The sequence below is a fragment of the Anabrus simplex genome, chromosome 13, assembly GCF_040414725.1.
Source record: "Anabrus simplex isolate iqAnaSimp1 chromosome 13, ASM4041472v1, whole genome shotgun sequence".
NCBI classification, from domain to species: domain Eukaryota; kingdom Metazoa; phylum Arthropoda; class Insecta; order Orthoptera; family Tettigoniidae; genus Anabrus; species Anabrus simplex.
The window spans coordinates 26,125,125-26,150,146 of record NC_090277.1 but is presented as its reverse complement, the minus strand read 5'-3'; the positions used below and the strand labels follow the sequence as shown (position 1 = coordinate 26,150,146).

Sequence of the window (25,022 nt, the reverse complement as noted above, 5' to 3'; positions counted from 1 at the left end):
CGTATAATCTGCGTTCAGGAAACTAATCTCAGACCTTGTCATTGTACGGTCTTAAGAAATTTCCGACTATACTCGACAGATCAATATTATGCTAACCAGTCTTCCAGAGGCGGTGGCTTTTTTGTCCGTTCTGATACATGTAGTGAAGAGGTTCCACTAAGAACTCCGCTGGAGGCTGTAGCAGTTCACGTTCCGCTGCCTGTCATAACAACAGTGTGATATGTTCATTTTTCACCAGGCCTGCCTCTTATATTAATCGTGTAACTGATCTTATAGATCAGCTTCCACCTCCAATCCCCCTAATGGGCGATTTTAATGCCCATCACCCTATATTAGTCTCTGAAACACCTTTTCCCAGGGGAAGGGAGTTGGAAACATTAGTAAGAGAGCTGAATTTATGTATTTAGAATACAGGTGAACTAACTCATTTCAGTGTACGTTATGGCACATACTCTCACATAGACATCAGTCTATGCAGCCGAACGCTAGTTCCCCTGTTTTTGGTGGAATACACATGATGATCTCTGTGACAGTGACCATTTTCCCATTGTTCTTATTTTGTTGAAACAGAAATTTCTCGAGGCTCCTTCTTGATGGATACTTGAACATGCTAATTGGCCAAAGTTCACATCACTAGCTGTCTTCAACGATGTGACCAGGTGGAGTGTAGACAGTGATATCAATTACTTACCACAAGTTATTCTTGCTGCTGCTGTGGAGTCCATTCTATCATTTTCAGGGACTCCTAGCCGAAAACTCGTTTCTTGTTGGAACGAAGAAATTGCAGCAGCTATCGAAGAACATCATCTCCTCAATTTTGCCACTCAAGCTTCAGAGGACTATAACGTGCTCTTTACGGAGTGGGACCTCTGCAGCGCCTTGGTGCTTCGCAAGGACATGTCTCCTGAACCAGACAATGTCCATAACCAGATGTTAAAACATATCCGTATCTTCAACCGAATCTGGATAGGGGGTGAGTTTCCATCTCAGTGGTGAGATAGTAATTCCTGTTCTCAAGCTTGACAAAAATCCTAAGTATGCCGGAAGTTACAGACCTGTTTATCTTACTAACTATTTGTGTAAGCTATTTGGAAAGATGGTAAATTGCTGACTTGTATGGTGTCTGGAGAAACAAGCACTCTTATCCAAGTAAAAATGTGGTTTTTGAGCCGCTGGACCACTGACCACTTGGTACACCTGGAGAGTTCTACACAGAATGCATTTCTGTGGAAAGAGCATTTGGTGGCTGTTTTCGTGGCCTTAGAAAAGGCCTATGACACTACATGGCGATATGGTATCCTTTCAGTCCTGCATCACTGGAGATTCAGAGGTAACTTGCCTGTATTTATTGTGAAATTTTGTCCCTCCATCTATTCCATATCCGAGTACCGAGCGCATATTCGCAATACCATGAGTCCCATTCGGATCATCTGTTAGTGTCACTCAGTTTGCAATTGTCATAAATTGTATTGTCGCTTCCGCTGGTTTAGCAGTAATACCATCGCTATATGTGGATGATTTTGCTCTACATTTTAGCTTGCATAATATGGCAGTCGCAGAGCGACCATTACAGCAAGCTATTAGGAGAGTGGAACAGTGGACTTTAGAACATGGCTTTTGGTTTTCAACCATAAAGACCTCTGTTGTGCACTTTTGCCGGAAGCACACTCTTCACTCACATCCTGAACCTTATTTAGGAAATGCTGCTTTTCCCGTAGTTGATACTTGCTGATTTATCGGCCTTCTTTCGATAGCAAATTATCATGGGTGGCACATGTATGGTACTCAAAAGTGCAAGGCACTAAGTTGAATATTTTGAAGTTTCTTAGCAGTAATAATGGGGGGGTCTGACCACATGGTGCTCCTATGATTCTATAGGGTACATATTTTATCCTGGTTAGACTAGAGCAATGCGTCCCGGCGAAGCTGAATAGCATCCACCACAGCGGGGTTAGTTTGGCAATGAGAGCTTTTCTTACAAGCCCCATTGCTAGCCTGCTCACTGAATCTGGTGTGCCGCCTTTACACCTGAGGCACCAGCAAATGCTTCTGTCGTATACTGCAAATTTGCTACAGATGCCACTTCACCCAGGCTATCCAATGTATTCTACAATGGAAACCGTCGGCTGTACACTTTATCCTCGAGAAACGCAGCCGGTTGGAATACGCTTGGATAGCACTCACAGATTGTTTGAAGTACCTTCGTTTCCCTGCCTTGTCAGACAGCTAAGTGGGGTACCATCGTGGATAATATGATGGCCTGAAATAATCCTGGATCTGCACACTGGCCTGAAGGAAACCATGGACCCTTCGATTTATCGGAGGTTCTTCCTGCCCATTATTGGCTGGTATCCAGGTTCAGTCCTCATTTACACCGATGATTGGAGGGCTGAAACGAAAGTGGACTGTGTATTCTTTGTCGACAATGATAGGTTTCTTTTTGCTGTCCCAAAAACCTGTAGTGTGTACACAGCAGAGCTGTATGCTATCTCTGAAGCTCTGTGGTATACACTGTCCGATGAGCGTTGACACTTTATGCTGTGTACTAACACCTTGAGCTCACTAGAGTCTATTGATACCTGTCATCCTCGGCACCCTCTGGTGCAGCAGATCCAGGATCTGCTGGCCGGGTGTTTGGTTGCCGGCACCATAATCACTTTTATGTGGCTCCCAAGCCACATGGGCATAAAGGGAAGCATGTTAGCAGGTAAGGCTGTCAAGGAGGCAGTTACATTCCCCCTGTTGCCTTACAAGGTTCCAGCAAGTGTTATTCACTCTCAGCTGAGACATTTGGTTATGTCCCATTGGGATAAGGAGTGTCAGGCCACTCCACTTCCAAATAAACTGAGAGCGATAAAAGGTACAACGAGGGTATGGAGGACTTCCCTTCGGGCTTCTCGGAGGGAAGCAGTGGTGTTATGTTGTCTTCGGATTGGCCCCTGGATAATAATGCACTGTTATTTATTGAAAGGAGAACCCCATCCGGTGTGTACTTGCCGTGATCACCTTACCATGATACACGTCCTTACAGAGTGCGTGGACCTGGTAAATCTGCGCCGTAGTCTAAAACTCCTGATTGCCATCTTCCTCGTACAACGAGGTGACAAGCAGTCATTTGACCTCGTCATCTGTTTTATGAGGGAGAGTAGTTTGTTTTATCATATACAAATGTATTGTTTCATATTAGTCTCAATATTATTGTTCACCATCATTTTATTAATTTGACTCTGTTTTTGTTTATTTTAATGCTTTTTTTTAAAATATTCATTTTCATGGTATATTATTGAATTTTAAGGCAATGTCTTATTCTATCATTACCTGTCATCTTTCATTTTACCAAAAATAAGGCATTGCAAATTAGAGCCACTGATTATTTTATATTCACCATCATTGTTCATATTCAATTGTTTTAAATTGTAGTCAGTGGATACATTTTAAAATTTTATCATATAATGTTGCCCATCTTGTACCATTAGGGGCCGATGGATGACCTAAGATGTTAGGCCCCTTTAAATAACAAGCATCATCATCGGGCTTGTGATTAGTACCACAATGTGAGAAACAGCACAAGTTTGGCTGGCGCCCATGTTTAATCCAACTATGTGAGGAACACTATGGGTAGGCATGCTTGTGAGTAGTACCCCCACATGTGAAACACAATGGGTTTGTGTTGCCCGTGAATGGTGCCATTGTGTGTGACTACCAGGGGTTTTCATTACCTGTGATTAGTACCATCATGAGAAAAAACCATGATCTACCTTACCTATGATTAACACCATGGTTTTCCTTTACCAGTGATTAGTACAATTGTGAGGGGCCAGTGATATATATTTGGACCCCTTTAGATAAGTAACGTCCAACTACATGAGGCATTGTGAATGGGATCCACTGTTAGATTTTGTTTCACTATCATTTTTTCATCATAATTTTTTTAGATTCTAGTCAGTGGATACATTTTGAAGTTATAATTTTCATTTTGTTCACCTTGTACCATTACGGGCCCATGACCAAGCTGCTGATTCACCTTAAACAGCAGACATTTTCCATTTAATGCTAGGTAATGTACAGCAAATTTTATAGTTCAAAGCCCCTAATCACTGCTACTGCCACCTTATGCTAACCACATTTAGGCTACGAGCATAGCTATCTTCCCTTTGTCATTTGTCGAAGAGCTCCAGCCTATTTACTCCAAATGACAATCCTTGATGTTGATAACTTTGCCAGATCTTCTTTTCCCTAAATATTTATCCTTGAAATATTACTTGTTGCAAATTGTTCATTTCATTAGTCCTCATAATGTGACATACATATTCCAGCCACTGCATTTTAATTGTCTTGATGAGCTCTGGTTGACAGTTCTTTGTGTCGTGTACTTTCCTATATTTATTATGCTCCATCCACAAAATCATTGGGATTTTACCCCACTGTCAACTGCCCTGAGGAAGGTGTTTCAAGGTTTTCATTCTTATTCCTGGCAAATGCTGGAGCTGCACCTTAATTAATGCCAAGGCTGCTTCCTTCCCACTCCTATCCTATCCCATCATCACCAAAAGACCTATCTGTCGGAGCGCTGTAAAGCAACTCGTAAAAAGAAAATTCTTGAATGAATACCGGGTTTGGAACTGTGTGAATTGGATCTATTTAGTTACTGGTCATACAAAGAAGATACATGTTATACCAAGATTTTCTGTCCTTCACGCTAATCACCGGTTGTGTACTACCAGTTGCCAGTGATGTTGGGGTCGTCGGGTACCTATAGCAGCACCTTTTTTTGTTCATAGTGATCTACTGCTGACGAATCTTTTGAACAGTCCTGAAGCAAAGGGCCCAAAGTGCTTCAGTCATCTTAGGAATCAGGTGAGAGTCACATGGGATTATATCCTTGAATTATGTTGGATGGTACAGCAATTCCCAGCCCCATTGACCAAACAAATCAGCCACAGTTTGCACTTTTCTTACTGTGAGTCTTGTCATGCAAAATGTTGCATTGGTCCTGCAGAAACAGTTGCCACTTCTTTCTCAAAACAGGTTGCAATTTTTTTTCCTAAAATGAACAGTAATACTGCACATTGATAGTCTTCTGTGGAGGAACATAATGCGTCAGGGTAACACCACTACAGTCCTACCCGAGAATGGCTGGGGTTCTGATGAAATTTCAACCTTTGTGGTTACCCATTATGATGCCATTCAATCGATTGGCATGTCAGTTGTTTATCAAACTATTTACCCCATATCTCATCCAGCGTAATGATGGCATTAGGAAGCATCCGCTTCACACGTAGAGCACTCCAAGTAGTTACGAGCTGTGTTTAATTGTAACATTTTCTACATTTCAGTCAAATCACTATGAATCCATCATGATGCAATTTTTCTCATGCCCAAGTGTTCCTTCAGTTGTTACGCCCCATTATATACCCTAACCCGGAGTCTCGGGCTAGCTCACGGATCGTATGGCTTCTTCACTGGCACTAATACGACCTGTCTGACGCATGTCTGCCACATTTTGGCATTCATCATCATCATCATTTCCCTTTATCCAGCTGTAGCCGGGTAGGGGCAAATATGGTTCCTCTCTACTTTCTTCGGTCTTTCCACCACTCCTCCTCCAATACTGTGTCTCAGTCCAGGTTTCTTTCTATAATGCTGCGTTGGATGGTATCCTGCCATCTCAATCATGGTCGTCCACGACCTCTCCTTCTTTGGATTTGCATTTCCATCACCTTTTTTGGCATTCTTTCGTCGCTCATTCGCTTTATGTGCCCAAACCATCTTAGTCGGCTCTTCTCTATTCTATCATTCATTTTTTCCACTCCAATTTTTTCCCGGATTTTCTCATTCCTTATTTTGTCTCTTCTACTCTTCTGTATCATACTCCTCAAGAATTTCGTTTCGGCTGCCTGTATTCGACTCTCATCCTTCTTTGTCATTGTCCAAGTTTCTGCTCCGTAAGTTGTTATGGGTACGTAATACATCTTGTACATAGTATCCTTTGCCTGCTTTGTCCATATAGGCTATTGTTACGATGGGCTCGCCACACCCAAAGGCATTTTATACCTACTGCCAGGTTCAAAATTAGGACGCCCCTAACATGGAGACAGACGCCTTTCGTAGCCGCTCCTCTGGAGTACAGATGCTACGGGTATGCTCCTTCCACCATCTCCGCCGTACCGAAGTCCACCTTCTCCGCCGTAGATGCCGTTGAGGTCTTCACTCGTAACCCGGAACTGGGACATATACCAGATGTTACACACCGGGTCAGTGTGCTCTGGGACTCACATAGGCAGGGGCGCCACTCCCTGGGTAGGGCTGCCTCCGAAGAGGCATGCGTTGAAAATTGTTACCACCATGCTACTGTCATGTAAAGGAATGCAAATTCTGCACAAGCCTGTTGAAGACCTTGATGTCACTGTCATGCTGTATGACCTCGTTCATAATCAGTCTTTATCCAGCTCTATTGTTCGTGTTTCAAGAACATCGTGACAAGACTACGTTAGATCTTGAACTAGAACGAGGCTGTGCTCCTTTTGCCAGTTCACATGTGCATGTAGTTAGAAGGGAGAGTCTATTTGGAATTCCATTTGACTCTTTTCATGCTCAAAACACATTGTTGAGTAAATTCCTTGTTTTTTATAGGAAATCAGAAACATAATCAAATAAATAATTACCGTGACTCCTGTACTTTCTCTGTGTAAACATTTAAATGGATTTAATTACAAACAGAAGTTAAAAAAACAAACCTGCATTGTAATTCAGTAAGTCTTACCTTAAAAAATGTACCCTGGGTTTAGTTAAACTGTTAAATGCAGCTGTATGCTGAACATAGCACTGGCATTCCTGAAGGCAATGTACGAAGCCCAGGCACCATGCACAATCTCCCTCTCAGCTGATCATATGTTCTCATGCCAACTCAAAAATTGATTGCCTTTACAAGGAGCATTGTTGTCAGGCATACAGCCCTCTATATTCTTCCTTTCCAAATTTCATATGAGGTGGCCTACCCTATCCATTTCTGGTGAGATACTGTGTGCTGAATGCCTCTGAGGTCTTCTGGATTTGCCCTGAATAAATTTGTAACCTGTATATTGTGTCTCAGTCCCATCCTTAACTCTACAGTATGAAAGTTACTGATTCCTAATAAACTCAGATCCAGTAGGAAAGGGTGTGGAATTGACATTCACATGGTAGGTCTGTTTGTACATTTCATTGAACTTACGAGACTGGTATGTAACAGCACTGTCTGGCTAGGAGAGGAAAATCAGGCAAAACTACCTCACTGTTCATTTCCTTAATTTGCCTTCTCAGTCATACCTAACTCTCTATGGCAGCTGATGATATAGCTGTTGGGGATAGCATTTCACACATAGCACGAAGTATGTATAGTACGTATTTCGTGTTGAGCTCTATTTTCCAGTACAGGATGTGAAAGATAACAGTGAAAAATTTTAATTTCTGAATATTTAAGAATTTGATTGTTTATGATGAACAGAATATTTTTCATTTTCCTGATCATTCTGTTTTATTTTAGGTTTTATGTAGTATAATTGCTCCTCATATCAAAAATATCCATGATCATTCAAACAGGATGCTTTCCACTCATGTAGGTCTCTTTGGTTTTATGATTTTAACGATGCTCAGTATTGAAATTTTCTGAAAAACAACAATGAACATTTGATGGTGGCTTATTTATTAGAAAGTAATGAATTGTAAAGCCCACTGAAGATAAATTGCCAGATGTGTCTAAAGAATATGCCTAATATATTAACTTTCCCACAGGACAGTTATGAACTTACATCAGAGGAGATGCATTTGAAAGAAGAAACCAAGTCAGAGTTTTTAGAGCCAGGACAAACACAGGTAAACAAATTTGAAGTAATCTAATATTTTGATGACCTCCTTTAATTTTCTTCATGTAGTTCAAAATTTAATGGTAGGTAATGCCCCTTCACTGCATGGTATCTGGCAGCTGGTTTAATCACTGCTACTGCTTCCTTATCCTTACTGGATTTAGGCTACAAGCATGGCTATCTTCCTATTGTCATGTGTTGAAGAGCTGGAACCCATTTCTTTAAAATGTCCATCCATCATCTGCCAGGTCCTCTTTTGCCTAAACATTTTTCTCGCAATACAAGGTGTCCAGGTTAAAGGTATAATAATATAAAAGTTAATAACTTGAGAAGTAGTGGAGATATTTACTTGCGGTTTATTTCTAGAAGTAGGGTAACTCAAAGTGTTTGTTTACGTACCCAATAAACCTCAATATGCGCACCATTAGTGGCACGACAGACATCTAATTGGTATTCCACTTCACCCCAAGTGTTCTGCAGCATTGTAGGCGTAACATTTGCGATAGCTGCACAAATGTGATGACGCAGATCTGGTAGATCACAAACTGGTGTCTGGTACACTTTATTTTTGACAAACCCCCACAGGAAAAAATCATGTGGCATAATGTCGGGGCTTCTGGGGGGGCCAAGCAATTGATGGACTACCTCTCTCAATCCAGGGATCTGGGAACTCATGATTCAAGAAATTCCTCAAAACTTCCGCATAACAGCATGGTGCGCCATCTTCCTGAAAGATCACGTCATGAGAAAGTTGTGGCACAGCATACTGCTCCAACATGTCTAAGTAATGTGTTCCATTATCTGTAGACTCCGTGAAGAAGAATGGACCAATAAGCCTGTCCTTCAACAGTCCACACCACACATTCACTTTCGGAGTCCCGTTCCAACTCTGTCACTAAGTGGCGAGGTTCAGATCCCCATATGCGTCAATTGTGCTTGTTTACCATGCTGGAAATATGGAATGTGACCTCGTCCAAGAATCACACCGAATTGAGGAATGCCTTGTTTCCATCAATTTTTGCCAGATTTGTTTCCGTGAATGCCTTCTATAGCGGCCTGTCCTGAGGTTTGATTTGCTGATGAATCTGCAGTTTGTATGCCCATAGGCTCAACCTTTTGTGGACGACATTGTGTACTCTTGGACGAGGTGACTGTAACTGCCTCCTGTCTTAAGATAATGGCGGATAGTGTATAGTCACGAAATACGAGGCTCGTTGTTTGTGCGGCATTAGGAGGTGAATTTTAGCAGTTTGACAGCCGCTAACTTGTACAGTAATTTACGTCAGAGTGTTCGTGAAGTGTTCAGTGAAACTTGAAGCGAAATATCTACAAAAACAACCATAGCCCCCAAAGTTAAAGAGGTGCCAATGGAAGCCATTGTGAAGCAAGCAGTGCAGGAAGCGCTGAGCAGTAAGGAAACTCTCAACATGCTTGCCAACCTCATCGAAGATCAGGTGACGAAGACAGTTGTAGAGCAACTGAAAGAAACCATAAATTTCAATAGGAGTGTGATCAAGGAACTAAAGCGTACACTGGAAGAAAGAGACACGACCATAAGGGAATTAAACAGGGAGCTGCAGATTAAAACAGACAGTTTAGAGCAGTACCAAAGAAGACAGTGCTTGCGTGTGTTTAGTGTGGAAGAAGCTGCAGGAGAAAACACGGGCAATATTGTCATTGATATAGCTCGTGAAATTGGGGTGGAACTCTCAGTGGGCGAAACAGAGAGATCGCATAGGGTTGGGAAAAGTCAAACTGGCCGTCCAAGACCCATAATTGTGAAGTTTGTTTCATACCAGAAAAGAAATGCGATGTTTATAAACAAAAAGAAACTCAAAGGTACAAATAAAACAATTACAGAGGACCTAACACCAGACAGACTGCGGCTTCTGCAGGACGCTATAAGTAAATTCAGTGTGCAGAACGTGTGGTCGAAGGATGGCATAATTTATATTAAGCAGGGAACTGGTAAAATACCTGTGTCAAACCATGAAGATCTCGATCGTATTCGCTAACCATGAGCTGACATTCTGTAAACTAAATACCACTATATAGAACTTTAATCAGAATTTCCACTGTAGCTATACTTTTCTGTCGACTTTGCGTGGGGACGCTAGACACACGCGGCCTTCTGAAACAATCCACCAAAATGGCTTAGCAGTCTCAAATCTGGCTTGCTGAAGACCAGTTGTCTCATAGATGAATACAGGACTCTCAATATATTGCGTTCACCACTAATTCTTTCATTTAATTATATTTATTCAACATAAACCTTCTTCTGTATCCCTCCACATACGACACGTGCAGGTATCGTCACGTATCCCAGAGCGTGGGACGGAAAGTAGCTACCCCGTTGCCACGTGTCACTCCCGTAATGTCAAGAAATGTTCAGAAATGTAGTAACTTTTCATACTTAAAATTCTTAGGGCACAAAGGTCATAGGTTCAATATGTATTGTCTGTAGTACAAGACGTATATAAAAACACGTTGATGTGGCGTGCCACCGAAATCATGTTCGCGTGTCATCCAGTGACACGCATGGCATAGGTTCGCCATCCCTGTACTATTGCAATAGATTTTAACTCCACGAGCGAAAGCACACAGAACACCTTTTGCTGTGGAGTCCACATGTTTACTGGCGTGCTTCTCATGAACAATGCAGTTATGCGCATGTGGTACCACTGCTACCGCAAGTGAACACAGAAAATATTTTGAGTTACCCTAGTCGTAGAAAAAGTCGTCAATAAATATCTCCATTATTTCTGAAGTTATTAAATTTTATATTATTATACCTCTAACCTGACACCTTGTATTACTTGTACTTTTCAGGAGTCCTCATATTGTGACCCATATATTTCAGCCTCCTCATTTTAATTGTCTTGATGAGTTCAGATCGACAGTTCTTTGTGTGGAGTACTTCTCTTTTTTTATTATGCCTCAACCACAAGAGCAGTGGGTTTAAACCCCACTGTTGGCAGCCCTGAATAGGGTTTTCCATTGTTACACCAGTCAAATATAGGGGCTGTACTGTAATTAAGGCCACACCTGTTTCTTTCCACTCCTAGTCCTTTCCAGCCCCATCGTCTCCCCAAAACCTATCCCTCTTGGTTTGAAGTAAAGCAATTTGCAAAAAAAAAAAAAAAAAAAAAAAAAGATTTATAACATTTACTGTTGTATCCACATCGTGAATGTTTAGATTCCCTCTTCTCTGGGTAATGAAATATATAGGGTTCTACAGTATTTAGTCCAACAACTGACAATTTGTTAAGCGAAACTGGACATGGTAGGCAAGAAGGTTGAGATCCAATGTATGTTTCTTTGACAATGAGTTATCTGTGGGAACACAAGGCACAAACAAATGATAAGTCATTTAAGAAGATTAAATAGGATGGACACAATGACAGGATGTTGGAAGAGAGAAAAAGAGATATGGGGATTATACTTATCCTTGTAGTTTGTGTTCTTCTATTACTCCCTCTTGTAGAGTTGTCCTCTTTATCCTATTATGAGCTCCTTTTCTTCCTCCTGTTCTTCATATAATTATGACTTGACATATGTTGTTCATTTTTACATCGGGAGAATATATTTATGTTTTTATTGTGCAAATATGAAATTTAAATTGTTAGGTAGATCATGTATATTTAAAAACATTTACTCTAGTTATCTGTTTACTCTACATTTCTTACCTTGCGTTGCATATTTGTCCCTTACAGCCTTCTACCCATATTAAGGATGAAATATGTGTAGATGAACTCGCAGTTGGTCAGCTGGTTGCTTGTCTCAAAGAAGACATGTAAGTGCAGTTTAGCTTAATTCAATATTACACCCCTAACACTTGACTACATGAAATTTGCTATTTACATTTTCAGTAGCTTCACCTTCGGACAAGTGGTCGACTGAAGAACTCGAGAAGCCAATATCGAGGGTTCAAAGCCAGCACAGGTCCATCCACTTGGATTGTGGTGTGATAGAAATCCCGCAAAATTAAAATAACTCTACCCCTAGTATCTAATGATTAGCTGGCTGCCTAGATGTCACCACTTGGTAGCTGAGTCGGTAAAAAGATTATTAAAATTACGATCTCAGTTCTGTTCTCCATATTGTATTAAGTGATTTCCAGGGGATGTGTCTGGTTGACCATGACCTTGCTTTTGGCCATTCTTACAACATGACCAGTCCAGTGAATCAACCTGCCATGATTTAGACACGTGATTCTGTGTCCTTTCATATTTGTGTACGTCTCTGCATTCTTCTATCGAACTATATTTTCTTTTACTAGTGACATTTCGCAGATATCTTCATTCTGTGATATCAGTTGGTTTTGTCAATGGTTTTTGAAGAGACAAGTGGATTTTCTCCCAAGAATAATTCCTGCTGATGAATCATGTTGCACACATTATAGAATTTGCATTTTTCTTATCACTGATATTTGGAGTGATGAAAATCCTCATCATGTTCAGTCACGCTCAGAATATGTTCTCATTGAATGTATAGGTAGAAACCAGGTACAGAATCGTTGGCCCCTCACGCTCTGCAACAATCGGACAACATCCTCTAATTGCCCACACTGCCAGCATAAATAATACCTACCTTACAAGAAGTAAGGGTAGGAACAAACAGCATGTGAAAGCGAACGTCGCCTTAAAAATGCACAACACAAGAAAATCAGAAGTTAGTTACCCTAAACTATGCAGGTGACCACAAACTGAGGAAGAAAAATTAAATACATCACTGAATGGAATTTTAAAACATTAACAAGAAAGAAAGCACTGTTTCTTTTCTAAAAGAATTAGGCAATTTTAAATTTAAAATATTATTAGAACAATTAATTACTGGACAACTTCTAGACACGAGGAAAAAAGAATAATGTTGAGCACATCAACAGATCTATTCTAGTGATCGGCCAATCCTGATTAATAAACTGGGTCCCAATTGCTTTTAATTTACTGATTAATAAAACTTAAGAAACACAGGCTTTCAATTTACAACGGTACTGCTTATGTAACTATAATTTCCTGTTTTAGGTGTTGTAGATGTGTGTTAATCTAGCATGTTTGTTACTGTGGTTTTCAAAATCTAAACCAGAAATCTTTTTTAAGGGATGAATAACAGGTTAAATATTACACAAGGAACATAACCCAAAGGTAGCATACAGACTACAGAAGCACAATACCTGAGAAATAGTATTAGAAGACAGAGAACTGATGCATTTTATTAGGACAAATAATCACATAGAAAATTCATATAACTTTGGACATCACATTTGATAATGTTTAACAAACAAACTTTGTACGTAAGGAAAGATAGAATAGCATCACTTAGCTACGCCTAGTTAATTAGATATCTGAGATGGTGGCCCGAATACCCAAGTCTAAGAACAGGCACAAGCCAGACACCAACTTGCAACAATAACATGAATAATAAAGGAGTGCAACCCCCCTGCAATATAAGACTGGTACAACCAAACCATCCCCAATTACGATTATAACTCTATACCAGCATCAGACAAGCAAACAGAGGCAAGACTTCATTGAACATAACAGACGACACTCATTAACTAGGCTTAATTTGGGACATATGAACTCTTCTGATCTGTTTGGCAATGGGATCATTCACCCACACAGGTACTGGAGATAAAAACTGTAATACAGTAAAGGGGCCTTGATATCTAGGGCAAGCATAGCTGAAAACTTATTGACAGCCTTACTGATGGGGTAACACTTGACAAAGACTTGATCTCCAACTTTCAACCTAGTTTATTTTCTACCTTTCTTATACGTATTCTTGACCTTCTCATATGATACAGCCAATTTCTTCTTACCTTCATCCCAAATCCTACGAACATCATTAGGTGTAGTTAGAGCAGGTAGAAGATCCTCAATATGAAGAACATTGGACATCTGAGTATATGGGATATAGCAGAACATGAGGGACATAGGAGTTTTACAGTCAGATTCATGCACCGCAGAATTGAAAGCATAGGGTGACCAGTTAAAGCAAGAGTCCCATTTTGTCTGATTATCATGATGATCTGCGATCAGTGCAGACTTCAGATTGCAGTTCATTCTCTCAGCATAGGAAGAGTTGGGATAATAGGGAGTAATGGTGACATGCGAGATGCAGAGTTCAAACAGATACTTCTTAAATGAAAGGCTATTGAATGCACTGTCATTATCAGAAACTAAGTACGTGAGCAGACCAAAAAATGCAAAGAATTCAGGTAACTGATAGTGATTTGAGAATTGGTAGATCTAGTAGGCAAAATCCAGCATAAACAAGACGCTCCAATAGCTACAAAGATCTGAGTATTCCCCAATGAGGAAGTAGGCATGTTACCGACATACTCAACAAATAGCCTTTCCCTAGTGCTAGAGGCTTGCAAAGATGACAATAACACTACACGGTTGTTCAGGTTACCTTTACTAACTGCACAAGTTTTACAAGATTTAACGATAGTTCTGATATTGTTGTCATCTTCTTCCAGATAAAGACTTGTTTGATTTTCTGCCTGGTTTTGAATATACCAAAATGACCACCGGTAGGAGAACAGTGGTAATACTTAAATATGACCAGCACGAGGACCTTAGGGACAACAGTTTTGATATTATGGTCATTCTGACTTTTACAACAAAGTACACCCTTAGATATAAAGTCAGGTTTTACCTCAGTTCCATCATTAATTTTATTAATAATTTTGTTCAATTAGGGGCCTGATTTTTGATGATCACTCAGTTATGGTATAGCAACGGAAGGTCTGAAAGAATGGCACTAACACCAATCATATTAATTACTTCACGATTCCCAGAATCAGATTTTTCCTCAGTCATATTATCACCATGGATATTCTGACTTAGGCTGTCGGCGATGGCATTCTCAGTTCCCCTGATACGGCAAACTTTTGAAAGCAAAAGTTTGAAGAGCCCATCTAGTGAGCCTTCCTGTTCTCTTGGGATGATTTAATACCTATGAGAGAGCTTGAGTATCAGTTTCTAGGTCCAAATTGACATGCTCGAGAAAGGCCTAAATTTATCAAGTGTAAACAGAACTGCAAGACACTCCAGCTCATATACAGAGTATTTACTTTCTAGGCTGGTGAGAATCCTCAACACATAGGCCACAGCTTTACGACCATCCTATTCTTGAAGTAGAAATCCAGCGATAGCCTTGCCTGAGGCATCAGTCTGGACAATGAAATGGCGATTGAAATCTGGGATGGCTAAGATTGGGGCATGAATGAGAGCAAGTTTCAGTGAGTCGAAGGATTCTTGTTGAAGACTATCCCATGAAAACTTGACATCTTTACATCTGAGATAATTCAGAGGAGCAGCAATTTCAGCAAAGTTGGGAATGAATTTCAGAAAAAATTCACCACACCGATGGAGCAGGCAACACCTTTAACATCCCTAGGGGATTGAAAGTCTCTGATGGCCTTTGTTCTAGAATGGTCTACTGAGACCGCATTGGATGACATAATATGCCCAAAAAAGGATATATTGGCTTAGCGAATGCAACTCTAGATAATTTGACTGGAAGGCCAGCTTTTTCAGATGTTCCAAAACTACCCATACACTATTCACTTGCTCTTCAAAGGTGTTGGAGAAAATAATTAAATCGTCTAAATAATTGAAGATGAAATTGAATATAATATTCAAAGGGATAGAATTCAACCACCCAGTAAGAACAGCAGCCCCACATGATGGACCGAAAGGCATCCTTAAAAATTCGTAGAGGTTCCAACTGTGATGAAAGCAGTAAGGGGAATAGATAACTTTGACAGCAGCACGTGATAGTAGGCCTGGTTGACTTTTGCCCCAGGAAACCACCCAAAACAAGTGTGCAAGTCCGGTAAGGGGATGGATTGCAAAATGACCTTGCAGTTCAGAGCATGGTAATCAACAACTGCTCTGAAGCCACTAGAGTGCTTAGGCACCAGGAATACAGGAGGGTTGTATGGTGAGGTACAAGGTCTAATGACACCCTCACTCAGCATCTGTTCAATGATCTTTTTTTACTCAAGCATGCATGGTGGGGAGACTCGAAAGGGGGTTGTCAGACAGCTAAATTTCATATTCCAAAACATCAGTCAAATCCAGTTTACTGATGAACACTTCAGGAAATTTGCTTACAGAGAGCACAGATTTGCTCAGCCTTTTCCTCACTTAAAGGATTGAGATTTAGTTGGTCAACATCACTAGTCTCTTCTTGGGTAAGGTTAGCAACATCAAAAACATTAGTGACCTTGAAGGGGGCATCAATTAAATCAAATTTATAATGTGGGGAACATTTAAAGAAATAATTTCTATCTCTTAGAACCGAAACCAGCCCCACACTAGACAAGAAGTCAGTACCTAAAATCAGGCTACACAAATGTTTAGGGGAAACAAGACATGAAATGTTCCAAGGAAAACTACCAATTCTAAGTTTTACCGTAATAACACCTAAAATTTCCATTTTCTTTCTATTAGCCGTAACATACTTGATTTCAATATTTTGCAAATGAGGTAGTGTACAGGGGGAACTCATTTGATAGCGCCAATTAGTATCAGTGACATATACAACACTGTCCAAATCTATTAGTGCAACCAATTGTTCATTTTTACCTCAACATGGACGAAGGTCCCATTGGACATAACATTCCCAGCGATTCTGTCACATCCTTGTGGACATACTACAGTGTTACAATTACTAAAATGTTCAGCGTCTCTAAATTCATATCGTTCAACTGTAGTGTTTAATCATTGGCCACTGTTGCGAAAGGATGAGGGGCAATTATTTGTGGAGTGTTGCCTCGATCCACATAGATAACAGTAAATAACCGTGTTCCACCTTACAGAAGGGCAAGCATTCCTCAGGTGATCTTTGGCTCCGCAGTTGAAGCACTTTTTATTATTACAATTTTTAGGTAATTCATGGGGAACAGGATATACAGGGTTGGCAGGAGGGGGATGGTGAGTTAGTCTGGATGCATCTCCGTGTTTAATATTCTTCGCGAGCGAACACGCAGTGTCTAATTCATGGAAATTTGTTAGCACTTAGTCAAAGATACAGTAGTGTCAGAAAGTTTAGACTCACCCATGAATTTTCACTTACCATGTCAGATAGAGGCTATTTGTTGAAAATCAACATGGAAATACCTATGTTTTTAGAATTAACTTGTTTTATTACACATTTCACTAGATTTTCCTTTATACTGATCATGCACAGGGAGCTACAAACACTATCACATCATCTTAAGCAATCACACGGCCTGTTCTTCATCAGTGTGTCCACCCTTTGATTTGATTACTGCTTTACAGATGCATGGCATTCTAGCTGTTAAGTTTTACAAAGTCTTGGTATTTATACATACCCAGGGTTCTAACAGACATTCCCACAACCCATCCACACTGCCTGGTGCTTTTTCTTAGACTTTGCTGTCAAGTTCTTCACACGAAAGTTCAATAGGTGACAGATCAGGAGATTGAGGAGGCCAGACCATTAATTGCAATTTTCCTTCAGAATGTTTCTTTTCCAGATACTGCTTATGCAAATGAGAGATTTGTTTATCATCATTGTCCTACTGTAGAACAAATCCTTCACAAATCAGCTTCATTCCAGATGGCACGGCATTGCGCGAAAGGATATAGTGATATTATTTCTTCTTCAGCATTCCCTCTATTTTCACCAAATTACCAACCTGATTATTTCCAAATCATCCCCACATCATCACATTTCCTGCACCATGCTTCACAGACCGAATTATGCAGAATTCCGTAACCCTTTTGCCGAGGTGGCGACAACAGGAACCGAATTTTTCAAATTTAGATTCATCTATCCAAAGCACCCTTTTCCATTGTTCAGCGGTCCAGTTAGCATGCATTTTGGCCAATACTAGCCTTTTCTGCTTGTCAACAGCTTTTAACAAAGGTTTCCGTGCTCCTACGCGACCTAACAATCCCGCCTCAAGCAGACGATTTTTCACTGTTGTCACAGACACATGTTCTTCCCTTGTATTACTTGTCTCTGAGCAAATATCTACTGCTATACGCATTCTGTCACACTTGCTGAGGATTAAAGTACAGTTATCTTCAATTGTTGAAGTCCTCCTTGGACCTCCACTGTGTGGTTGATCCTCAAGACTACCCATTTACTCTCTGCGTTTCACTGCTCTGCAAATGCTGCACTCTGAAATTTTCAATTTTTCCGCAATTTTTCACTTCGACCACCCAATTTCTTTATACGCACAAAACTTGGCTGTATTTTCTTGGGTGATATTAACCTTCTTCCCCATATTCGATTTATGGGTTTTGTTACTGTAGTTGAGCCCAGATAACAACAATGTAGAAAAGAAACAAGCTGGTAAGAGAACAACATACAACTGCTCAGGATAACTTCTGTAGGCTGTCGACTTCCAAGACAGCGAGGAATCAGGAAGGACAAGTAATCACGTGAGAGAGGCATGTTTATTACTTGGAAAAGGGATAGAAGTTATCCAAGTAATCACGTGAGAGAGTTATGTTTATTACCTGGGAAATGGCCGGAAGATATCCAGGTAGAAGCAGGCAGTAAGAGCTGGGGACCGTAAATCTGTCAACTTCTTTGGAAAGACAAAGTAAAATTTTGCAAAATGCACTGAAATTGCTTTATGAAAGTACTGAAAGCATCCATACATAAGTAACAGAACTAAAGTGCCACTTATAATCACACAGAAAACTATTATTTGAGAAAATTATTAATTTGCATAGGTGAGTCTAAACTGTCTGATTCTGGTGTAGGTAGGACCTATACGCAGGTGAAATTCGTTTCAAGTTTCTAGCCACCATCTTTTCCTCAGGCACTGAAATTTTTTAAACTTTTCAATAGAACTTAAGGTCCCAGACAGCTCAACAGATTTTGAAGCAGGAATTGAGTTCTAAAGAAATGTTTGGGAGTTAAGCTCTGGAGAGCTAAAGACAGAATGTTTTTATTGAGAACCATTTCGTGCAAATCATTAATTTTCAGATTCGTAGTAATAGCTTCCAAGATCTCTGTTTTCAAAATTTCCTCACTATGGGGGAAGAGAGCTTGAAGTGTACCCAGATCATCCACAGAATAGACATTACCAGATTTGGTCAACTCGACTAAGAAACGCAGAAATTTTACACTCTCCTCAATTGAATTCACAGAAAAGTTCTTCACTCCAAGAAAAAGGTCCTTTAATGGGTTATAAGAGAGTGTAGAATTCAACCATCATACCAGGTTTTCTAAGACAGGGTAGGTAGTACAACGTAAGGACTGTTGATTGCAAGAGAAAACGACCTGACTAGGGGAAGCTTCAGGAGTAGTCGATAAATTTTCTATACCCCTACTTGCTATCATTACGTCAAGTTCGTTGGAGATGAACGCTCAACAATTTAACAGATTCTGAGACAAATTCTGCCTCAGGGTGGATTGACAATAAGTCCCGCTTTCGCCCTATGTAGTGATTCACCCTAGCTTTCAGTCAATTTATTTGACTCTTGGAGGGAGGTTGGGCAAGAAATTCTTCTTGGATGATATCTAATTCAGTTAATGAATTTGTAATGAGGTTCAAACACTCACTAACATCGCACGGTAAGATGAGAGAAGGGTTAATAGGCACCTGAGAATTAGTGGACAGGAGATTGGCACACTCAGCAACGTACTTAGCTGGTTTAACTCCACGGATTTGGAGCTCATACTCAAGCTCCGCTTTACAAAGCTGATGTTGGAAGATCACCACACGGGACATCGCAGTAGACATGTAACAACAAAATCAAGAGATTACTTAAAATAAAGGCACTTCCTGTTACAGTAATGTTTTGTAGTAGTACTCTACTTGTCTTTCTTTGAACTGTTAAGCCACTCAAAATCATGCAGTGACCATGTCAAGGAGGGGGTTGCAATTAAATAAACAGTCAGCTATGAGCATAAGAAACACAATAAACATGGCTCTGCTAACGTTCACAGCAACTGATTTCAAAAACATGAAAAAATAAAAATGAGACACTGAACATAAGCATTGAATCAACTTAAGCTATTCTACAACTCACTGCAACAGTCAGACAACATCCCCCAAATTGCCCACACTGCCAGCATAAATAATATGGACCTTACAAGAAGTAAGGGCAGGAACAAACAAGTGGAAGCGAATGCCACCTTTAAAATGCGTAACACAAGGAAAACAGCAGTTACTTACTCTAAACTATGCAGGTGACCACAAACCGTGGAAGAAAAATTAAATGCGTCACTGTATGGAATTTTATGAAATTAACAAGAAAGACAACACCATGTTTCTTTTCTAAAAAAATTAGGCAATTTTTATTTTAAAATATTATTAGAAATATTAGTGGAAAACTTCAAGACACAAAGAAAAGAATAATGTTAAACTAACAGATCTGTTCTAGTGATCAGCCGATCCTGATTAACACGTTCGCGGCCGCTCGGATATCGGCAACCATTACCGTGGTACCGTAATACTTTTTTGTTTGAAGGAGTTCATTTCTGTGTCCTTTTGCATTTTACATTATTATTTTAATTATTTTAATATTAATTATCTGCATACGAGCCATGATGCACACGCTGCATCAGCGGCACTACTGATGAGCTTTTCGCCTTTGGTTCCGTTTGATGTAGCATGTGATATAGATGTTGATTCCCATAGGGAATCGGAAACATTTGTCCCGAATGAGTAAATTTATAATACCAATATAAATGGTCCGCTATTGGACATTAAAAATTTTCCAGCTAACTCATTCCTGGTTGCCAGCGATTCGCCCTCGTGTGCTATTCCCTATGGGAATCAACATCTATATCATCTGATGGCCAAGCAGGCATCAATTTTTGGTAATGAGACAAAGTCTCTCATAGTGCATTGGCACTGCCGGTGGCTCCAAGTGGCCTATGCAGTGGCCTCCACAGTATGTACTAGCCAGCGTCTTGGTAGGTGTGCTAGGTCTTGATTAATAAATTTCATGATGTTCCGTATTGATATCTATAGTATGCCATAGAAAGAAAGGGATCCACCTTATCAATACTAAATTTATTAATGTTTTTAAAACAGGACCGGTTTTGACTTTTCACAAGTCATCCTCAGCTGTCATATACATACACATTAGAATAAAATGTACAATATTTTAGGGCAGGATCCACCTTTCAATACTCCGTAATAAGATGGTAAAAAGTAGTTACAACCTGTTTATTGGGACCGGTTTCAACACATTTCAAGTGTCATCATCAGCCAATTAGCGAAGATCTTAAAACAAATAGCACATTGAATACAGGCAAAAAATTAACATTGTATCATAACGTAGCAATTCAGTAAATGTTCAAAACACAATAATCACAGTCAAGAGAGTAAACAGAACATCACTATCTTGCGCCGAAAACAAATATAGCTGAAGTTCATAAGCAGGTCAAGTATGCGCTTATGTAAAGTCGTTGCTAGGCAGGTCTTGTAGGCATTTGTTTCTCCGGCCGAAGAGCAAAAGGTGACGTGAGTGAAGTCCTAGGAAAACAGTGTAGGATTTAATTTCGTCAAATTCAAAGTGGATATAAAGGTTTTTAAAATAATTTAAAACGTTAAAAAAGAATAAAGCCAAATAAAAATATATTTAAAAAATAGGAAGAAATAATGAAAGAAATACGAGGTTCAACTCGAAACAACTTGCCGTAGTAATTGATAAAGAAATGATAAATAGAGAAAGGGGAGGGGGGGGACGTTAATTAGAGGGTGGTGATGGTGGTGGTGGTGGTTATTGTTATTAGAGGAAATACAATTGGGCAACAATCCTTAATATAACAATAATTCGAAGAAAAAAGAAAGAGAACCGACACTTCGAAAAATGAAGATATCGGTTGCCCAATTGTATTTCCTCTAATAACAATAACCACCACCACCACCATCACCACCCTCTAATTAACGTCCCCCCCCTCCCCTTTCTCTATTTATCATTTCTTTATCAATTACTACGGCAAGTTGTTTCGAGTTGAACCTCGTATTTCTTTCATTATTTCTTCCTATTTTTTAAATATATTTTTATTTGGCTTTATTCTTTTTTAACGTTTTAAATTATTTTAAAAACCTTTATATCCACTTTGAATTTGACGAAATTAAATCCTACACTGTTTTCCTAGGACTTCACTCACGTCACCTTTTGCTCTTCGGCCGGAGAAACAAATGCCTACAAGACCTGCCTAGCAACGACTTTACATAAGCGCATACTTGACCTGCTTATGAACTTCAGCTATATTTGTTTTCGGCGCAAGATAGTGATGATCTGTTTACTCTCTTGACTGTGATTATTGTGTTTTGAACATTTACTGAATTGCTACGTTATGATACAATGTTAATTTTTTGCCTGTATTCAATGTGCTATTTGTTTTAAGATCTTCGCTAATTGGCTGATGATGACACTTGAAATGTGTTGAAACCGGTCCCAATAAACAGGTTGTAACTACTTTTTACCATCTTATTACGGAGTATTGAAAGGTGGATCCTGCCCTAAAATATTGTACATTTTATTTCTCTATTCAATACGGAACAATAATGAAGTTTTTAACTTTAAATACACATTAGAATACATGTTTTAACAGTTGTATCTTACAAATAAATATGTCATATTTGATAGACATTAGGTAGGATGTCTAGAAGTGAAATTCTGCTTCTTAGTCTAAGTTTTAGAAGATCAAGAATATATTAAAAAGATACCTATCTTTAACATATTAAAATAATTACAACACATGATATAATTAGTTGTTTCACCTGACCTTGAATATAGCATTAACGTTCAAGTTTTACCAGTAAAAGTTCTTTAAAAAGACTTTCATATTGCGTTGTTTTTAGTCGACTAAATATGCTTAAATGTAGCTGCATGTACTTACACAGTACACTTTTTATTAGGCTTAAACTTTGTCAAAATGAGTAATGTGAATCTGAATTTGAAATTATGATGACAAAGTGAAATGCATTTTGAAATAACAGTAAGCTAGGTAATTGAAACTTGTGTTGAATGACTCCTTCAATTATATGCTATTTAAAATACATTACATGCAAATAAGACAATAGCACACTTCAATATGTAAAAGTTAAAAGATATAAGACAATCATGTAAGTTTTGTGAAATTCATATGAAGTATTGTTCTTTCTTCATGCGTATGTGTCAAGTTCAAATGGGGTAGTATATTTTATATAAACTTTGTCAAAATAAATAATGTGAAAGTTGACAAAGTTGTCTTATATCTTTTAACTTTTACATATTGAATTGTGCTATTGTCTTATTTGCATGTAATATATTTTAAATAGCATATAATTGAAGGAGTCATTCAACACAGGTTTCAATTACCTAGATTACTGTTATTTCAAAATGCATTTCACTTTGTCATCGTAATTTCAAATTCAGATTCACATTACTCATTTTGACAAAGTTTAAGCCTAATAAAAAGTGTACTGCATAAGCACATACAGCTACATTTAAGCATATTTAGTCGACTAAAAACAACGCAATATGAAAGTCTTTTTAAAGAACTTTTACTGGTAAAACTTGAACGTTAATGCTATATTCAAGGTCAGGTGTAAACAACTAATTTTATCATGTGTTGCAATTCTTTTAATATGTTAAAGATAGATATCTTTTTAATATATTCTTGATCCTCTAAAACTTAGACGTAAGAAGCAGAATTTCACTTCTAGACATACTACCTAATGTCTATCAAATATGACATATTTATTTGTAAGATACAACTGTTAAAACATGTATTCTAATGTGTATGTATATGACAGCTGAGGATGACTTGTGAAAAGTCGAAACCGGTCCTGTTATAAAAACATTAATAAATTTAGTATTGATAAGGTGGATCTCTTTCTTTCTATGACATAGGTGTGCTAGGTACCAACTAATGAGCCCAACCTAGCACACGAGGGCGAAACACTGGCAACCAGGAATGAGTTAGCTGGAAAATTTATAATGTCCAATAACGGACCATTTATATTGGTATGATGTAGCATGTGCGTCATGACTGGTAATGAATTGAAATGAGGAAAATAATGTTTTGTTCAATTGTAGAACTTCTTTAGAACAGAAAAATAAGTTTTTGAACATTTCACACAAAAATACTCTGCTGTAGAATCTATTGCTGTGTGAACAATGTATACTTACATCACTCCATAAGCTGTACAATGTAACTATTCAATACAGTGTGCTACAACAAACACAGGTAGACATGCCATTGTTTGTGGTCAGTTATTTCTGTCTCTTGTGGAATTCCATGGAACATTTCACAAGGCACAAGCCTGGCTGTCCTGCACACTCGTTACGGTAGAAGATGCTGTCCATGCACCGCCCTTCTTTGTAACACTGTTTGTACCGTTTCCTCAGTCTATATCCATTCTCCTTAGCTGCACAGTTACTGGCATCATGAGTACTTGTAAGCGGTGTGAGAAATTATGGGAGGCTACGAAACGGTGGCCTGTAGTCAGCTGGTGATAACTCCTCAATTATCGCCAGTCAAAAGTCGTACAGTGATACCTTCTTTACAGAGAACTTGTGCAGCATGTAGGAATTGTATAATATCATTTCAACCACATCAATGCCTAGTTCTCAATATCACTTCTTAGCTTTTCTTGTGAAAGGGTAGCAGGAAATCATTTGGTCATGGCGATCTGTGCCTGACATATGACTATTATACTCTACTATCGCTTTAGGCTTCAGTTTTTTGGCCTCTCTCTTGTTGCTGAACACCATGTCAAGCTCATATTCTGTGGAAATGAATTGTACCTCGCGCTTATCCCGCGACTTTCCCACGGCTATGCTGTTAGCATAAAAACAGACAACTTTGCCAACTTATAGTTTGCTCTGAACTACACTGGCTGGTGTTTCCTGCCTGCCAGCTCTGAGCGTACCAGTAGAATATGTCCCATTACTGAGATGAGTAGTAAATAAAGAACAGCTATTATAGAAATTGCCCATATAGAGTGCATGTCCCAAATTTAGCCGGCCTTGCATAAGATTGAGCACTATATTTGCAGCATGGCCTTTCCCACCTATGTCACCTGTTATCCCAGTGTATACAGTAAAATTTATAACCATTACAACCGGCTCCATGAGCATTTAGAGCTTGATGCCATATACTGTATATGTCTCTTATTTTTCGTGTATCGACGAAACATAAGCCTACCATGCCACAACATCATGGATTCATCAA

At 39.2% G+C, this 25,022-nt stretch overlaps 1 protein-coding gene across 2 annotated transcripts in view; it reads left to right on the top strand.

The window, feature by feature from the left end:
* The window catches only part of LOC136884869 (zinc finger protein 782), a 68,939-nt gene that overhangs the window by 30,165 nt on the left and 13,752 nt on the right, over positions 1 to 25,022 (top strand). For both annotated transcript variants that reach the window (XM_068230100.1, XM_067157161.2), the window contains exons 4-5: positions 7,774 to 7,854; positions 11,558 to 11,637. In XM_068230100.1, the coding sequence (XP_068086201.1) occupies positions 7,774 to 7,854; positions 11,558 to 11,637 (161 nt within the window). The remainder of the gene's footprint in view (positions 1 to 7,773; positions 7,855 to 11,557; positions 11,638 to 25,022) is intronic.